The sequence below is a fragment of the Phyllobates terribilis genome, unplaced genomic scaffold, assembly GCF_046119375.1.
Source record: "Phyllobates terribilis strain yellow unplaced genomic scaffold, ASM4611937v1 Scaffold_7__3_contigs__length_470593459, whole genome shotgun sequence".
NCBI lineage: Eukaryota > Metazoa > Chordata > Amphibia > Anura > Dendrobatidae > Phyllobates > Phyllobates terribilis.
The window spans coordinates 430,769,826-430,790,215 of record NW_027362767.1 but is presented as its reverse complement, the minus strand read 5'-3'; the positions used below and the strand labels follow the sequence as shown (position 1 = coordinate 430,790,215).

Genomic DNA, 20,390 nt, shown 5'->3' with positions numbered 1-20,390 from the left:
CAAGAGTGTGCAAAGCAGTCATCAAAGCAAAAGGTGGCTACTTTGAAGAACCTAGAATATAAGACATATTTTCAGTTGTTTCACACTTTTTTGTTAAGTATATAATTCCACATGTGTTAATTCATAGTTTTGATGCCTTCAGTGTGAATGTACAATTTTCATAGTCATGAAAATACAGAAAAATCTTTAATTGAGAAGGTGTGTCCAAACTTTTGGTCTGTACTGTATATCATGAAAATGCCTGGATAAACCAGACATGGAACGTCTAATTCTCAACGGGTCAGGAACCGCATCATGAGTATGTTCTGCTATCCTTATCTTCAATTTCCGTGTAGTATATTGTATGCAACACTCTGCTGAATACATAATGTGTAGTATTGCAATTAATGAATGTTTTTATATCGTATATGTGTTTAGGCTTTAATGACAAAAAAAATGAATTTTTTTTTTACATAAACTACACCTTGATTGTCCGCAGCAAATATTATCTATACAGGATAGCCACGTTTTATTTGATTTATTTTCATTTCTGGTAAACAGACTAGGTGAGAGGATATTACCAAGGGAAGCGGCTCGGCGCGCAGAGAATTTTACTCCAAGAGGACAAGATTTGTGAAAGGACTTCATCCTGATACAATACAGGTAGGTTTTTACTTGTGATACCTTGGATGTTGTAATAACTAGTAGTTGTGAAAGTGATTTGATTAGAATATTTTCGCTCATTATAATCTCTGTTATTGTACAAAAGACACTGTCTTGTTTTAGATTTAGCAACAGCTTGTTCTCTGGTTAATAAAAGTTTGGCATATCCTCGCAAAGTAAGTCTTTTGTGGATGATGTCACATTCTGTATCAAAAATTTTATCCTTAAAACATGTTCTGCGAGTCCTGTCAAACTCACCGACCGGAAGGTTTTTTACAACATGAAATGGGTGACAGCTAGTGGCATGCAGATTAGAATTGCCACTAATTGGCTTTCTATATATCTTGATATCTATTCCTTTCTTAGTAGAGTTTGCCTTTAACAGGATATCCAAAAAAGGTGTAGTATGTGTATGACATTCAACCGTAAATCTCAAGTTGATTTCATTATCGTTAAGAAAACTAGAAAAAGAAGACATCTGGCAAGAATTATGGCTGGTAGAGAAGATAAACAGCAAATCGTCAATATATCTACCGTACCAAACAATATTCTTGTGGAAGGGATTAGATGATGAATATAAAACAGTCTCCTTCTATCATGCCATATATAAGCGAAGGTGAAAATTTAATGCACATAGTACCGCCTTTAACCTGCAAATAATATTCATTATCAAAGGAAAAAAAATATTTGTTAATAAAAATTAAGTGACAGATAAAATATATGCAAATAAACTGTCTGAAAATTGTCTTTAATTATGCAGATGAAATGATAAAGCTCTAAGAGCCATGTCATAGGGAATGCATGAATATAGTGAAATAACACAACCGGTACCCCAATTATAGTGATCAAACCAAGTCATATTATCCATAATTTGTAGTAACTGTTTAGTGTCTTTAATATGACTGCTTGTCTGGACACAAAAGGTTGCAACAGGTTGTCCAGCCATGTTGATAAGTTCTCAGTGAATTTATGCCTGCCACAATGAGACGAAGTGGTGAAGGAAAACAACCCTTGTGTACTTTGGGAAGGGCATTAAAGATGGGACATGCTGGAGTGTCATTCAAAAAATATTCTTGTTTCTTTTTGGTAATGTATCTTTGGATAACTCCTTCAAGTAACTTTAGACATTGGTAGCAATCAGTGAAGAGCGAGTGTGCTCGTTTAATCCTTTCACCAAGCATGCTCGGGTGCTTACCGAGTAGCTTCGGCGTCCTCGTATATTATGTTCGAGTCCCTGCGTCTGCATGATTTATGGCTGTTATACATCCTGAAAACGTGATGATTCCCTAACAAACAAGCAATCCCTGCATGTGTTGAGGCTGTGTAACAGCCATAAATCATGCAGACGCAGGGACTCAAAAATATGCGAGCACGCCGAAGATACTCAGTAAGCACCCAGGCATGCTCGGTGAAAAGGTTCAACAAGCACGCTTGCTCATCACTAGTAGCAATGCGATTGGTAGGATCATAAGTTAACTTGCGGTATGTGGATGAATCTGACAAAAGATTCATAACTAATTTGTGATATAACAGATTATCCAGGATAACTATTTAGCCTTCTTTATCTGCAGGTTGCACTACTATATTACAGTTGTCTCGTAGTTGTTTATGATAAACTGTTAGCTGACAGATTGCTAAATAGTTGTAAGTCAAATTTATGTATGAGATAGCCAAGATGATTGTTTTTTAAATGATGGTAGTTTCACGTTCGAAACAGTAGTGGATGGTGAGATATGGAGCCTGAAAGTCAAAAGTTGAAAACATTGTTACCCTTTTGCTCGTCCGTGTATTGCAAAGTTTCTTATGTTCACATGCACTATTGATTTATATGATAAAAAATAAAATGATGGTTAGACTAATTTCCCACTTTGAGTAATTGGTGGGTATTTGATCTTGCATCATTTCTGAAATAGGCTACTTGCGTTCTTTATTGCTTTTTTTTGTCTTTGGTCGTTCATGTTTTAAATAAAACTTTTTCTTGGATACGTTCTGTTAGTTAGCTTTGATAAAACTTCATTGATATAGCCCATGTCCTTTGCCATCCTGGCTTCATGCAAATTGCTCCCCCAATTTCTTAGCGACTTTGACTTATTATTCGCAAATATACCAAGCTACTGTCATTCCATAAAAAGAAAAACATCACTCAAGAACGCAAAAAACATTTCACAGCCCTAGTAGGGATTGTAATGGCAACCATATTGGGTACTGGCCAAATCTTACCCTCAAACTAATTATCAAGGCTTTATTGTATAATTCTAAATTACATATTGGCAAAATAAATAAGTTATGTTAAAATGATACATCTAAACTCATGTTGGTGTCGATTTTCCATGAGGCAAATGGTGAATCCCAGTATTTATGGTGCATAGATAGATATCACTCTGCAGCAGGACCCCAAAATGTATAGGAGGCCCTAACATTATTGACTGACGGGATTCTTTACAACTAGTTGTAACTACGATCGAGAAATATAATATCCAACTTGAAGTGAGCACTATCTGTTCTTCTCTACGTCATTCATTAAACTTAACGAAAGGTCCTGTTGCGCCTTCAGAGTCCTCACTTGGCTGTATCCGAACACTTCCATCGCCTTCTGACAAACAGCTTGAATCTCTAATGCCACTTTGTGGTCAAGATTTTTCCTCCACTTCTGAACAATTTTCATGGAGTCTTCAGCAAAGTTCATGAACCCTCTTTGCACTTTTTTGTGTTGGTGGGTGATATTATACAACCATTTTTGAAGATCTTCATTTAGGCTTAGACCTGTAAATTTGTAGACCTTATTGACCACAGTCAATGGTTCAAGAGCCAAGTCCTCATGCCGTATCATCATATACTTTCCTTGCAAGGCTTTACCTGCTTGTCTGCTAAAATTGTTGATCGCCACTTGTGCTTCGCATATTTTGGCCATAACTTGGGTGACATTAGGATTTGACTTTTTATTTTGCTGTTCTTTATCTTCTCTGACCACGATGAGATCCTCATCATTCAGAAGCTTAAAGTTTAATCGAGATAAAGCCACAGCCCGTGGGTCCCTTACCAGGTGAACGACTCTAAGGTCAAGATTGGCATCTTCTAAAAGTGGGACCAGAGAACCAAGGTCTAGGACACGAACCGTCTTCAGAACCACATGACTGTGGACCTCACAAGACTCCTCCATCTTTTTTAAGGGAACATAACCACAACGTTGAAAACAAGTGGGTCGATCATACTCCTCATTTTTATTTAAGGCTTTGCAAGCAGGTGCTGAACATAAAGCCCAACTCTCAGCCCAAAAAGGTAGATCAGAAATATACCGCCCGCCTCGTGGAAGGTATTCATGTACAGGAGACGCATCACAACTGTATAATGACCGGAAAAGGTCTCTGATAGGATAATGCAATAGGCTGGCCTTGTGATTGGGGAATTTGACCCAAACCATTCGTGCCGGCTCATAGATGTAAAAAACATTAGGGTGATGGTTGAATATCTGCCCCAAGAAAGAAGAGCCAGACCTCCACGATGAAAGAATGAGAACATGAATGCGTTTTTCTTCATGGCCTTCAAAGCCTACATAGCCTTTAAAAATCCATGCAGAGAAGAAGATGAGAAGTGACACAATGGTGAAGCGTAGGAGTGTAAGGCGAGGAGCCATGTTGTGGTTCGTCTGTAATGAGAAAAAAAGTCCCTTTATAACAAAAATGTAATAATAATAATAACAACAACAGCATATTCTGGGCATAATGTAAAAACGCCTTCTTCTCTTCCTGTCTTGTTGAAGTGTGGTGAGGGGGCTCCTCGAAAACTGGACCATACAAGATGAACATAGGAAGAGTCTGACACTTTTGATTATCTACAAAGTATGAGTGTGTCCAAACTCTCCCCAACATTAAATGTCAAGGAAAGAAAGGTTGGGTATGTTGGATTTTAAAGAAAGGTTGGGCATGTTGGATTTTCAGCATGACTGATCGTTTCAGCTCAAATGAGGTAACCTGCCACCAGAGGAGAACAAATGCCATGCAGAGGGTATGTCTGTATAGGGTGGAAGGGAGGAACCACTGATGACCACTTGGCCGACAGATATCATAACTCTGTGGTCACTTGGTAAAAGAGATGGGTAAGGCTGAGTAACACTTTCAGATCAGATCCAACAGGGACTGGAAGTAATCAATATTTTTGTGGTGATGTGAGCGATGACTGCAGCCCCGTTGTGCACGCCCCCATGACTAAAAGCTGGCAGCTCCCAGGAGGAAATAAGTTAATTTTCTCCCAGTAGCCACACTTTCAGTTAGGCCAGTCATCATTGGAACGCTATTAACCTGTAGATTAATGCTATATCTGCAAGGTAAATAGTGTCTTCCAAAATGACAGGTTCCCTTTAAGTGGCGTGATCCTGGTGGCCTCAAGTTCAGGCACTCATCACTCCGCCCCTGCTGAAGGGTCCATGGTTTTCATCTAGGTTCTCATGTGAAGCATAAAAGACCATGATTTTAACTATAAATTCCAAAACTAAAGGATTAAAAAAAAATAATTAAAAAAAAAGCAGTTGGCAAAATTACAATCTATCAATATTCTAAAACTAATTTAACGTAAATGCGGTAAAAAAACAAAACAGCGGAAATGCTACAATTGCCATATTTTTTGTTTGTTTTACATCCCCCAAGAAATACATTAAAAATCTATTTATTGATACTGCTTAATGGTATCAATAAAATAATCAGCCCGGCACACAATTATTCATCCTGCACACACGTCCTACACACGGAAAAGTAAACCATTTCCGAGTCTCAAAAAATGACGACATAAACCAATTTTTTTTTAAGTTACCAAAATAATAATTAAAAAAAAAACTTCTAAGTCTGGTATCTCCATAATCGTACTGACACGAAGAAAAATGTTCCCAGATCATGACATTTGTAAAACTGAAACCCAAAAAACCCCATGGCTAATTAGTTTTTTAATACCATTTCATCCAACTTGTTTTTTTTCCCCGTTTTTCAGTACATTGTACAGTGGTGGCCAAAAGTATTGGCACCCCTGCAATTCTGTCAGATAATACTTAGTTTCTTCCTGAAAATGATTGCAATCACAAATTCTTTGGTATTATTCTCTTCATTTAATTTGCTTGCAAGGAAAAAACACAAAAGAGAATGAAGCAAAAATCAAATCATTGATCATTTCACACAAAACTCCAAAAATGGGCCAGACAAAAGTATTGGCACCCTCAGCCTAATACTTGGTTGCACAACCTTTAGCCAAAATAACTGTGAACAACCGCTTCCGGTAACCATCAATGAGTTTCTTACAATGCTCTGCTGGAATTGTAGACCATTCTTCTTTGGCAAACTGCTCCAGGTCCCTGATATTTGAAGGGTGCCTTCTCCAAACTGCCATTTTGAGATCTCTCCACAGGTGTTCTATGGGATTCAGGTCGGGACTCATTGCTGGCCACCTTAGAAGTCTCCAGTGCTTTCTCTCAAACCATTTTATAGTGCTTTTGAAAGTGTGTTTTGGGTCATTGTCCTGCTGGAAGACCAATGACCTCTGAGGAAGACCCAGCTTTCCCACACTGGGCCCTACATTATGCTGCAAAATTTGTTGGTAGTCTTCAGACTTCATAATGCCATGCACACGGTCAAGCAGTCCAGTGCCAGAGGCAGCAAAGCAACCCCAAAACATCAGGGAACCTCCGCCATGTTTGACTGTAGGGACCGTGTTCTTTTCTTTGAATGCCTCTTTTTTTTTCCTGTACACTCTATGTTGATGCCTTTTCCCAAAAAGCTCTACTTTTGTCTCATCTGACCAGAGAACATTCTTCCAAAATGTTTTAGGCTTTATCAGGTAAGTTTTGGCAAACTCCAGCCTGGCTTTTTTATGTCTCGGGGTAAGAAGTGGGGTCTTCCTGGGTATCCTACCATACAGTCCCTTTTCATTCAGACGCCGACGGATAGTACGGGTTGACACTGTTGAACCCTCGGACTGCAGGGCAGCTTGAACTTGTTTGGCTGTTAGTCGAGGTTCTTTATCCACCATCCGCACAACCTTGCGTTGAAATATTTCGTCAATTTTTCTTTTCCGTCCACATCTAGGGAGGTTAGCCACAGTGCCATGGGCTTTAAACTTCTTGATGACACTGCGCACGGAAGACACAGGAACATTCAGGTCTTTGGAGATGGACTTGTAGCCTTGAGATTGCTCATGCTTCCTCTCAATTTGATTTCTCAAGTCCTCAGACAGTTCTTTGGTCTTCTTTCTTTTCTCCATGCTCAATGTGGTACACACAAGGACGCAGGACAGAGGTTGAGTCAACTTTAATCCATGTTAACTGGCTGCAAGTGTGATTTAGTTATTGCCAACACCTGTTAGGTGCCACAGGTAAGTTACAGGTGCTGTTAATTACATGAATTAGAAAAGCATCACATGATTTTTCAAACAGTGCCAATACTTTTGTCCACCCCCTTTTTTAGGTTTGGTGTGGAATTATATCCAATTTGGCTTTAGGACAATTCTTTTTGTGTTTTTTCATTGAAGATAAATTAAATGAAGATAATAAAACCAAAGAATTTGTGATTGCAATCATTTTCAGGAAGAAACTGAGTATTATCTGACAGAATTGCAGGGGTGCCAATACTTTTGGCCACCACTGTATGTTCAAGTGAAAATATCATTCAAAACTACAACTCGTCCCGCAATAAACAAGACCTCGTATGGCGATGGCGATGGGAATGGGAAAACAAAAAAATTCTGGCTCTTGGTAGAAGGAGAGGAAAAATGAATGCGTGAGAATGAAAATTGTCCTCGTCGTTAAAAGGTGGTGGGGTATGAGTCTCCAAGGAAATGTCACTTCGAGTATTTAAAGGTACAGCGCTTTATTAAAGATGCAGCAGCAGTAGACACCCAGAAGTGAAGCGTATGGCTATACAATGAGTCACTGGAAAAGTTCTTGAACAGAGTTTACCTAAGAGATTAATAAGTGATTCTTCTTGTCCTCTGCTGGTTGTGTGGCGGCTTAAGTAGGATTCGCTTCATAACTACTGGTGCCAATACACCTGAGATCGCTGCCAGGTCTGAAGACCCCCCCAAGTGAAAGCATCATAGGGTGGGATGGGGCAAGATTCCTTCAGTGGCAGACTATCTCCTGCCAGAGAAAAAGGATCGGACTCCTCGCCTAACTTTTCTCTCCTCAGAAGGTCGCCATTCACATTACATGGTCTACCACTCTGAAACTGGTGGGTCCAGTCAAGTATTCTTGAGTTCTAGAAAATTTCCAAGCTATAGTTTTCTTCTTTTTTTTAAATATATATAATATATATATATATATATATATATATATATATATATATATAGTGACAAAGTCACTGGCAGAGTGTCGGAGGTGAGACGTGTTTCACTGAGGTTATTAGCTTAAGTGATGTGGAACTGGAAGTCTTCTCCTGCATGATATGTGCTGAGAGTGTTAGTCAGTCATATTTAAATGGGCCAGTTTTTTGTGAATGGCCATAGTACGGGCAGGAGGCCATTCACCGTATCTCCACCCCAGGGTGTGGTCTGGGGTTTAAATACTCGGCCTGCTGAGGCATTCAGTGTTCAGTAGGTCTGGAGAGAGGAACTCCAGATCTGTTTGCGTGTGGAGCTATCCTGAACCACGTGGAGTTGCTGAACTCTGAGCAGGTGGATCCCTGCTACCACAAAGACTGTGTTTTTGTGTCACCAGTTTTGCTTTGTTTTCCCTGTTTTGCCCAAAGGGCCGTGTTTTCTTTTATGGACTCAGAGTTGGTTTATGCTGCATTTTAATAAACCAACCAGAAATTTAAAGGGACAGCGCACCTGTGTCTACCTCCATGTGCAGCTGAATGAGCGATCTACGACTCTATATTTAAGGTTATTAAAAAAAATGTTGCAGTTCTGAGACTCGTAACACCCCTATTTTTCGGCAATTGAGCTGTGTGAGGGGTTTTATTATTTTTGCATGGCAAGCTGTAGTTTTTTTCGGATCATTTTGGGGGAACATATGATGTTTTATTGTTTTTATTCATTTTCTTTTTTTGCTTTATGCTGTTTACCATACAGGTTAAATAATTGTTTTTTTTTAAAATGTTTTTCATGTCTTTCTTGTTATACTGGAAACACCAGGGTGCATCAAACTTTTGAGTTTTTTTTTTAAAATATTTAAAAAAAAAGTTTTGATCTCCCTATTGGACTTAAACCTGCGATAGTTTGCTCGCTTGTACTATATACATATGTACAATAATATTGCAGTATATAGCCTCTCCTCAGGCCCGACCTTCAGCAGACCTTGGGCTTTCATCGCAACCCGTCTGCACACCACAATCAAGTTGCAGCGGGATTATCAATAGATTATCAAATCGGCACAGTACAGGGATTGTGTCTCCTCTTAGCCTTCTTTTTTGCAAGCTAAACATTCTCAGGTCCTCTATCCGTTTCTCGTAGGCAGTGGCGTACCACCAATGGCAGCAGGCCATGCAACTGCTATGGGGCCCTGAGCAGGCGGGAGGGCCCATTCGCCATCGGGCACCCTGGCGCACTATGGGCCCCTCCCTCCTCTTGCTCAGTGCCCCGTCTGGCACAATACTTACCTCTCCCCGCAGCTCCGGTGTCTCGCGCCTCCTAACTGTGACATCTCAGGTCAGAGGGCGCAATGACATCTTTCCACCGCGCCCTCTGCTGAGCAGTCACAGTGTAGCAAAGAGCGGGAAGATGGCGATGCTAAGGAGTCCGGAGCAGAGCAGTGGCAGCGGCATTTGGAGAGGTGAGGTGAGTATTTGATATTTTTATTTTTTTTTATGTATGGAGGCTTGGGGCATTGCATGAGGAATTATATGGAGCCCAGGAGGCATAGGGCATTATATGGGGCCCAGGAGGTGTGGGGCATTATATGGGGTCCAGGAGGCATAGGGCATTATATGGGGCCCAGGAGGCATGGGGCATTATATGGGGCCCAGGAGGCATATTGCATTATATGGGGCCCAGGAGGCATATTGCATTATATGGGGCCCAGGAGGCATGGGCCATTATATGGGGTATGGGGCATTATATATGACATGGTGCATTATATGGGGCCCAGCCTGCATGGGGCATTATATAGTGCCCAGCCTTACATGGAGCATTATATGGGGCCCAGCCTGCATGGAATATTATATGGGGCCCAGCCTGCATGGGGAATTATATGGGGCCCAGCCTGCATGGGGAATTATAAGGGGCCCAGCCTGCATGGGGAATTATAAGGGGCCCTGCCTGCATGGGGCATTGCATGGGCCACAGCCTGCATGGAGCATTACATGGGGCCCAGTTTTCATGGAGCTTTATATGGGGGTCAGGCAGTATTCTCTATGGTGCAATAAATGGGGGCCAGTATCCTGTATGGACCATTTTATGGGGCCAGTATCCTGTATGGAGCATTTTATGGGGGCCGGTATCCTGTATGGAGCATTTTATGGGGGCCAGTATCCTGTATGGAGCATTATATGGGGGCCAGTATTCTGTATGGAGCATTATATGGGGCTCATAATACTGTATGGAGGACTATAATGTCCGGTCTGCACTGTGCGCTGCAAGGATTCGCCGATTTCTGAGATATTGTTGAATTTACAATAGATATCACTCATGTAATGTAACAAGTCAGTGAAATCTTTGGTCTTGTACTATATACAGGGTGGGCCATTTATATGGATACACCTAAATTAAATGGGAATGGTTGGTGATATCAACTTCCTGTTTGTGGCCCACTAGTATATGGGAGGGGGAAAACTTTTCAAGAGGGGTGGTGACCATGGCGGCCATTTTGAAGTCGGCCATTTTGGATCCAACTTTATTTCTTTCAATGGGAAGAGGTTCATGTGACACATCAAACTTATTGAGAATTTCATAAGGAAAACAATGGTGTGCTTGGTTTTAACGGAACTTTATTCTTTCATGAGTTTTTTACAAGTTAATATCTTGATAGTATGTATGGTGTGATACAAAGATAGTGGGGCCATTCTTCATCAATGGAAACCTCAATGCCACTGGATATCTGAAATTGCTACATGATTATGTGTTGCCCTCTTTATGCACTGAAGATGGCGCTTTCCCTGAAGATGGTCACCACCACATTATGGGTGTCAGGTCCGAGCATTCCTACATGAACAGTTTCCTGGAAAGTGGATTGGTCGTCGTGGGCCAGTTGAATGGCCACCAAGGTCTCCTGATCTGACCCCCTTAGACTTTTATCTTTGGGGTCATCTGAAGGCAATTGTCTATGCTGTGAAGATACGAGATGTGCAGCAAACGGATACTGGGAGCCTGTGCTAGCATTTCTTCTGCTGTGTTGCTATCAGTATGTCAAGAGTGGGAGAAGAGGGCGGCATTGACAATCCAACACAATAGGCAGCACTTTGAACACATTTTATAAGTGGTCATAAACTTGTAAAAAACTCATGAAAGAATAAAGTTACGTTAAAGCCAAGCACACCATTGTTTTTCTTATGAAATTCTCAATAAGTTTGATGCGTCACATGACCCTCTTCCCATTGAAAAAGATAAAGTTGGATCCAAAATGGCCGACTTCAAAATGGCCACCATGGTCACCACCCATCTGGAAAAGTTTTCCCCCTCCCATATACTAATGTGCCACAAACAGGAAGTTGATATCACCAACCATTCCCATTTAATGTAGGTGTATCCATATAAATGGCCAACCCTGTATATACTGTACACTAAAAAATAAAGGGAACACTTAAACAACACAATGTAACTCCAAGTCAATAACACTTCTGTGAAATCTACCTGTCCAGTTATGAAGTAACACTGATTGTGAATCAATTTCTCCTGCTGTTGTGCAAATGGAACAGACAACTGGTAGAAATGAAAGACAATTAGCAAGATACCCCCTATAAAGGAGTGGTTCTACATGTGGTGACCACTGACCATTTCTCTGTTCTCATCCTTTTTGGCTGTTGTTTTGGTCACTTTTTCATTTTGCCATTGCTCTCACCCCTATAGGTACAGTCACATGAGGCGTTGTCTACCGTACAACCCACAGAAGTTGCTCAGGTAGTGCAGTTCATCCAGGATGGCACATCAGTGCGAGCTGTGACATGAAGGGTAGCTGTGTCTGTCAGCGTAGTGTCTAGATACCAGGAGATGTGGAGGGGGCCATAGGAGGACAACAACCCCAGGACTGCTACCTCCGCCTTTGTGCAAGGAGGAACAGGAGGTACACTGCCAGAGCCCTGCAAAATGACCTCCAGCAGGCCACAAATGTGCATGTGTCTGCACAAACGGTTAGAAACCGACTCCATGAGGGTGGTATGAGGGCCCGACGTCCACAGATGGAGGTTGCGCTCACAGCCCAACACCGTGCAGGACGCTTGGCATTTGCCACAGAACACCAGGATTGGCAAAGTCGCCACTGGCGCCCTGTGCTCTTCACAGATGAAAGCAGGTTCACACTGAGCACATGTGACAGAGTCTGGAGACTCCGTGGAGAGCGATCTGCTGCCTGCAACATCCTTCAGCATGACTGGTTTGGCAGTGGGTCAGTAATGGTGTGGGGTGGCATTTCTTTGGAGGGCCGCACAGCCCTCCATGTGCTCGCCAGAGGTAGCCTGACTGCCATTAGGTACCGAGATGAGATCCTCAGACCCCTTGTGAGACCATATGCTCGAGCGGTTGGCCCTGGGTTCCTCCTAATGCAGGACAATGCCAGACCTCATGTGGCTGGAGTGTGTCAGCAGTTCCTGCAAGATGAAGGCATTGAAGCTATGAACTGGCCGCCCGTTCCCCAGACCTGAATCCGATTGAGCACATCTGGGACATCATGTCTCGCTCCATCCACCAACGTCACGTTGCACCACAGACTGTCCAGGAGTTGGCGGATGCTTTAGTCCAGGTCTGGGAGGAGATCCCACAGGAGACCATCCGCAACCTCATCAGGAGCATGCCCAGGCGTTGTAGGGAGGTCATACAGGCACGTGGAGGTCACACACAATACTCAGCCTCATCAGGAGCATGCCCAGGCATTGTAGGGAGGTCATACAGGCACGTGGAGGTCACACACAATACTCAGCCTCATCAGGAGCATGCCCAGGCATTGTAGGGAGGTCATACAGGCACGTGGAGGCCACACACAATACTCAGCCTCATCAGGAGCATGCCCAGGCATTGTAGGGAGGTCATACAGGCACGTGGAGGCCACACACAATACTGAGACTCATTTTGACTTGTTTTAAGGACATTACATCAAAGTTGGATCAGCCTGTAGTGTGTTTTTCTACTTTAATTTTGGGGGTGACTCCAAATCCAGGCCTCCACTGGTTAATAAATTTGATTTCCATTGATGGTTTTTGTGTGATTTTCTCGTCAGCACATTCAACTTTGTACACAACAAAGTATTCAATGAGAATATTTCATTCATTCAGATCTAGGATGTGCTATTTGCGTGTTCCCTTTATTTTTTTTTGAGCAGTGTACATATACGCAGTAGCATTCTACATATTTTGTAGTAGTATTGAATCATTATCCTTACAATTGGAATACCTAATGCAGCTAAATGTATCGGTCCATTCCATATGGCTTTTGCATACGTGTGTATATTCTATTTTCAGCACACGTGAATACAACGTATTGTTCGATTTATCTCTCCCTTCATGACCTTTACATACTCTTGGGTGTGCGCTCCTGTTTTTAGATGATTTTATATGTTTTACTTTTCTTGTCATTGTTCTATTATCTATTTTTGCCACCTGTATTAAATAAAAATAACCTTGTTTTCACCTTAGATGACGTGTTGGGTCTCTATGGTCGGATTGTTCTTTCTTTTTCTTTCTTTGATTTATGAACTGGTTGTCCCCTCTGTAATTTCTCTCATTGGAACTAAACCTTTTTGAAGGACTATATGTAGATGTCACCATTAACATCCCATCAGTCATCCTCTGCTGTATCATTGAAAAATTGTTATATCGATACCTTTCAAACTTTAGGAGCAGTTATGAGATTAAAGTCTAGCCTATTTGGCGACCCCTGACTTTGTATCTGCTATTGCTAACATTTGTGATTAAAAGTTCCATAATTTGATTGCTCTTACTGTAAAGAACCCTTTTCTACCGTAATTAATTAAATTACTTTACCTCTAAAAATAAGATATGTCCCTTAATTTTGTCCATCAATATTATATTTATTACCACCCCCCTTCGCCACGAGCTGAAACAATGGAAAATAGTTATATCTATGCCCTTCAAGTTTTTGGAGTTCTCTCACAATGGAGAGATTTACCTTTGTGCATGATCTCTATGCTAAAAAGTCACCATGTGTAAGATGTCCAATAGCATTCAGTAAAGAAGGACGGTGCAATGCACATGCACAGACAATAAATCTTGAGGTATAAAAATCTATATATAAAAAAGCAAGCTATAACTATGTGCAATAAAGTGTGGATAAAATGCAATAAAATGTGTAGTGTCATACAGGTAAACTAGCTCGAGAAAAACCAAAAACAAGCAAAATACCCAAATAACTGGAAGTAAATGGATAGGTAAACTAGCTCATAGGAAAAGCATCATACGGGAATGAGGACCCACGCGTTTCGCTATAGAAGGTGGCTCCATCAGGGGTCAACCACCTGAAAAAGCCACCTCTTGTAGCGATACGTTAGCCAACTTACCTGGGTGCACTTTATTGTACACAGTTATTGATTATTTTATATCTCCTCTTTATGTTGCATCATTTATTTCTGTACATGTATATTGCACCTTTCTTCTTTACTTAACACTACGGGACATCAGTTTAGGGTTAGTGTCCATTCATAGGTATCTCAGATATCCACCACATTTACATGGCTCTATTGGTCATCATGCCGGATATATGGCTTGTATCCCAGTCTTGGGAACAGGTTTTGGCGCAGTTTTAAATGTTTCTCTTTGTCTTGGCTTTTGTGTTTGTTACTTACTAAAGATTTACATCATATAAATTTAGGAAGCACAAACGATCTTTTGTCCTGGTCTTTCCTCTCTTTTTTTTTTTTTTTTTCTATACCCATTTTCTTTTTTTGTAATTTTTAAGATGAAATTTATTTTTTTTTTGCCTAAAATACAAAGGAAATGTGTCATCATTAACTTTTTTTTTTCTATACCCATTTTCTTTTTTGCAATTTTCAAGATGAAAATATTTTTTTTTGCCTAAAATACAAAGGAAATGTGTCATCTTTAACTTTAGGCCTTTTAGATCATTTCATCTTCAACTTGCTTAACTGTTCACAATAACAGTAATTTTGACTTGGGGTGCCCAAACTTTTACATGCCACTGTATATGATACACATAAGCCCATAGAATTAATGGCTGGAGCCTGAAGAAGATCTCTAGCCCGTCATGCATTTTGGCCCACTACATTTATACACCATCATTTTTTTCCTATGTTCTTGTATCATTTCATATCACTGATTGGACCTTTTATCTCCCCCCCCACCCTCTATCAAAAGAGGAATATAAAGAGCCATCTCACCTTTTTTTCTAACCCGGCTAGTAATCCTTCATGGCTCCCTGGTCTTCTGGAGAAATGTCCTTTATCTCTGGTATATTGTGCCTTTTACAGTTGCATTCGATCCCTTGGAAAGTGAATTCCGAAGCCTAAAGACTTATAATGTCACCGGTGGAGGAACCTGCTGCAGAGCACATTCCACTTCCTTCATATTAGCGACCTTTGAGTAAGCTGTCAAGTTCCATATATATATAGACACCACTCCTCACTTTATTGTCATGAAAATGAAGCCAAGGTTTTTATACACCCACAGCCAAAAGAAAAAAAAAAGAAAAAGTGTAGTGAAGTTAATCAAAAAGATTCCAAAGATCATCATGCAACGGCTATGGCAAAAAAAAAGTTGAAAAGAAAATGGCCATATTGTTATAATTATTTCAATCAACAGAGGTATAGAACGTAGATTGTCCCCTTTAAAGGGACCGTCATTTGAGCATAAGAGGAATAAAACTGTTTCTGGCCATTAGATGATTTTATTTCTGCATTATTCAATTTTTTTTCCTCTACAGATTCTATCAGTAATTTTCAATTGTCTCTGAGTCTTTAGAAGAGCTGCTATGATGTCCCTTGTATACAATACATGCAAATAGGAGGGATTCTTGCTCCACCATCTATATGTTGCACAGCATGGAGGATGTTCTACAGCAATACAGAACGGTGTAGATGTAAATCCAGCTCTGAGGTAAGGTAAAACATTTACTAGAAGCAGAATGAAGGACATGAAACAGCAGTAGAGAGCAGTGTAGATCAGAATCCAGCTTGAATGGTAAGATAATACATTTACTAGAAGCAGCCGCATGGAGATAATGAAATAAAAATACCGAGAAGTGTAGATGTGAATCCAGCTCTGAGGTAAGATAAAACATTTACTAGAAGCAACATCATCATGGAGGAAATGAAACAGCAGTACTGAGCAGTGTAGATGTGAATCCAGCTCTGAGGTAAGATAAAACATTTACTAGAAGCAACATCATCATGGAGGAAATGAAACAGCAGTACTGAGCAGTGTAGATGTGAATCCAGCTCTGAGGTAAGATAAAACATTTACTAGAAGCAACATCATCATGGAGGAAATGAAACAGCAGTACTGAGCAGTGTAGATGTGAATCCAGCTCTGAGGTAAGATAAAACATTTACTAGAAGCAACATCATCATGGAGGAAATGAAACAGCAGTACTGAGCAGTGTAGATGTGAATCCAGCTCTGAGGTAAGATAAAACATTTACTAGAAGCAGCATGAAGGACATGAAACAGCAGTATTGAGCAGTGTAGATGTGAATCCAGCTCTGAGCTAAGATAAAACATTTACTAGAAGCAACATCATCATGGAGGAAATGAAACAGCAGTACTGAGCAGTGTAGATGTGAATCCAGCTCTGAGGTAAGATAAAACATTTACTAGAAGCAACATCATCATGGAGGAAATGAAACAGCAGTACTGAGCAGTGTAGATGTGAATCCAGCTCTGAGCTAAGATAAAACATTTACTAGAAGCAACATCATCATGGAGGAAATGAAACAGCAGTACTGAGCAGTGTAGATGTGAATCCAGCTCTGAGCTAAGATAAAACATTTACTAGAAGCAGCATGAAGGACATGAAACAGCAGTAGAGAGCAGTGTAGATCAGAATCCAGCTTGAATGGTAAGATAATATATTTACTAGAAGCAGCATGAAGGACATGAAACATCAGTACTGAGCAGTGTAGATGTGAATCCAGCTCTGAGGTAAGATAATACATTTACTAGAAGCAACATCATCATGGAGGAAATGAAACAGCGTACTGAGCAGTGTAGATGTGAATCCAGCTCTGAGGTAAGATAATACATTTACTAGAAGCAGCTGCATGGAGGAAATGAAACAGCAGTACTGAGCAGTGTAGATGTGAATCCAGCTCTGAGCTAAGATAAAACATTTACTAGAAGCAACATCATCATGGAGGAAATGAAACAGCAGTACTGAGCAGTGTAGATGTGAATCCAGCTCTGAGGTAAGATAAAACATTTACTAGAAGCAGCATGAAGGACATGAAACAGCAGTAGAGAGCAGTGTAGATCAGAATCCAGCTTGAATGGTAAGATAATATATTTACTAGAAGCAGCATGAAGGACATGAAACATCAGTACTGAGCAGTGTAGATGTGAATCCAGCTCTGAGGTAAGATAATACATTTACTAGAAGCAACATCATCATGGAGGAAATGAAACAGCGTACTGAGCAGTGTAGATGTGAATCCAGCTCTGAGGTAAGATAATACATTTACTAGAAGCAGCTGCATGGAGGAAATGAAACAGCAGTACTGAGCAGTGTAGATGTGAATCCAGCTCTGAGCTAAGATAAAACATTTACTAGAAGCAACATCATCATGGAGGAAATGAAACAGCAGTACTGAGCAGTGTAGATGTGAATCCAGTTCTGAGGTAAGATAAAACATTTACTAGAAGCAGCATGAAGGACATGAAACAGCAGTAGAGAGCAGTGTAGATCAGAATCCAGCTTGAATGGTAAGATAATATATTTACTAGAAGCAGCATGAAGGACATGAAACATCAGTATTGAGCAGTGTAGATGTGAATCCAGCTCTGAGGTAAGATAATACATTTACTAGAAGCAACATCATCATGGAGGAAATGAAACAGCGTACTGAGCAGTGTAGATGTGAATCCAGCTCTGAGGTAAGATAATACATTTACTAGAAGCAGCTGCATGGAGGAAATGAAACAGCAGTACTGAGCAGTGTAGATGTGAATCCAGCTCTGAGCTAAGATAAAACATTTACTAGAAGCAACATCATCATGGAGGAAATGAAACAGCAGTACTGAGCAGTGTAGATGTGAATCCAGCTCTGAGCTAAGATAAAACATTTACTAGAAGCAACATCATCATGGAGGAAATGAAACAGCAGTACTGAGCAGTGTAGATGTGAATCCAGCTCTGAGGTAAGATAAAACATTTACTAGAAGCAGCATGAAGGACATGAAACAGCAGTAGAGAGCAGTGTAGATCAGAATCCAGCTTGAATGGTAAGATAATATATTTACTAGAAGCAGCATGAAGGACATGAAACATCAGTATTGAGCAGTGTAGATGTGAATCCAGCTCTGAGGTAAGATAATACATTTACTAGAAGCAACATCATCATGGAGGAAATGAAACAGCGTACTGAGCAGTGTAGATGTGAATCCAGCTCTGAGGTAAGATAATACATTTACTAGAAGCAGCTGCATGGAGGAAATGAAACAGCAGTACTGAGCAGTGTAGATGTGAATCCAGCTCTGAGCTAAGATAAAACATTTACTAGAAGCAGCAGCATAGGGACATTAAACAGAAGTGCTGAGCTGTGAAGGTGTGAGTCCAGCAGTGAGCTGAGATAAGACACTTGAAAGCAGCAGTACAATCTGGGTTCTCTATTACTCCTTCTTCCTCCTCACGCCATAGATTTCAATAGGCTACTGTAATCTGATCTGTGAGCTGACAGTGTCCACTCAATCCCTGGGTATGGTCAGAACCCAGCAGGAACTTCAACTTTTAGGTTGGGTTGGACAAACATCACCCCTTTTTGGTCCAGGACATTTACAACTTTGTTGAAATTGTTTCCAATAAATCTGAGAAGTCCTGACAAATTGGCAACTCAGGACTGTTGGTAACTATTGATTTGTTCCAACCCGTCTAGGCATCCTGGAAAATATATGTAATAGTGACCTAATTTTTTAGATGCTGTCATAGTTCGGTGAACTACTCTGGGAGCATTGGCTGTGCCTGTGTAAATTGGGCTGGAGAGGTAACGTGAGCTGTGGAGGGATTTTTAAGAATTATGTAAGGAAGGACTGAAAATTTCCTAAACTCAGTAATGTTTGTTTCCATAAATTTCTTGGACATAATAGGAATGAGGATTTTGGCGAATAGATTGTGATAACATCTGTGAGGTGGCCAAAAAGAGGACTTTCTAAAGCCCTATGAGAGTTGCCAAAATCTCCTGGGTAATGCTGAAACCTCCTGAACAGCAGGAAACCCTCAAGAAGGTATTTGTCATGACCCGGAAAAATGGCAGTGACCTAAAACCTACCGCATTCAAATGAATGCCGGGCACAAGAGTCAAATCAGATGCGAACAGGAGTCTGTAGTTGGAGGTGACCAGTTTGTAAAAAATGTTTCCCTGAGAAAATCTGTGGCCTAAATCTTACAAATGTAATTTATCTGTAAGTAACTAAAATCTTTGCGAAAAAAAACCCCAAATCTGTAGTACACTTTATGCACAGCTCTATACAAGTGTATGGAGAGCGAGGCCTGCCCACTGTCCGGGGATAGGTATAATTCATATATACTCTCCTTTACCGGGTCTGAAACTGGTGAATCCCCCCAGTGGAATGTGTGTACGCTTGGGGGATTCATAAGTCTCCAGTCTGACTACAGACTTATCAGTTTTGACCAGACAACCCCTTTAAGTCATGATTTTTTCATGTTTCATTCACAATTCTGCCTACAAATACAAGGCGCCCCCGATGGGCTCGCAATTTTTCCACATCTTTAGCCATTCTTTATATGGCTTGGAAGGAATATTTCATATTTTCTGACCATAATGCTTTCTTTTCCCACATCATGTGGTATGGCCGTTATGTAGATGATCTCCTCATCACTTGGTCGGGAGACACATCGGCCATCCCACAGTTTATACAATACATCAACACCGGTGATCACAATATACTTTTTACTGCTAATCATCCTGATATTCACGTTTAATTTTTGTATCTCACACTCAGGCATACCATCGGTGGGTGGGGAAGAGACAACATTATACCGAAAGGATACTGCAGGCCATACAATTCTTCTCTCTAGTAGCTGTCATCCAAGACATTCAAGCTATCCCTTATGGTGAATTTCCGCATGCCAGACGTATCTGCTCTAATGATGACGCTTTCCTTCACGAGGACACCTTTATTTGCAACAAACTTAAAGACGGAGGCTTTCGTGATTTGACAATAAAGCAATGCGTTTAATAAGATTAAAAACAAATCTAGAGATAGCTCGTTATACAATTCTAGAAACAGTCCTCCTCTTAAATCAACACATTATTCATCCTTTGTTACTTTTTCTACACCATACGGTTCTCAATTCAATGAAATTAAGAAAATTGTTATGAAATACCTTCCAGGGTGAAATCCTCCGCAAAATAATTCACAGGGGCTGCTAATGTGTCGCCAGAAAGAGGCGCTCATTGGGAAATATGCCGTCTCCCAGCAC

The 20,390-nt window shown here is 40.7% G+C and overlaps 1 protein-coding gene across 1 annotated transcript; it reads right to left on the bottom strand.

Moving 5' to 3' along the window:
- Nucleotides 1-1,371: 1,371 nt before the first annotated feature.
- LOC141155237 (carbohydrate sulfotransferase 4-like) lies at nt 1,372-15,318 on the bottom strand. The gene is made up of 2 exons (XM_073642035.1): nt 15,119-15,318; nt 1,372-4,288 (listed from the first exon to the last, which is right to left on the bottom strand). The coding sequence occupies exon 2, from the start codon at nt 4,274-4,276 to the stop codon at nt 3,137-3,139; it is 1,140 nt and encodes a 379-aa protein (XP_073498136.1). The 5' UTR covers nt 4,277-4,288; nt 15,119-15,318; the 3' UTR covers nt 1,372-3,136.
- Nucleotides 15,319-20,390: the final 5,072 nt, after the last annotated feature.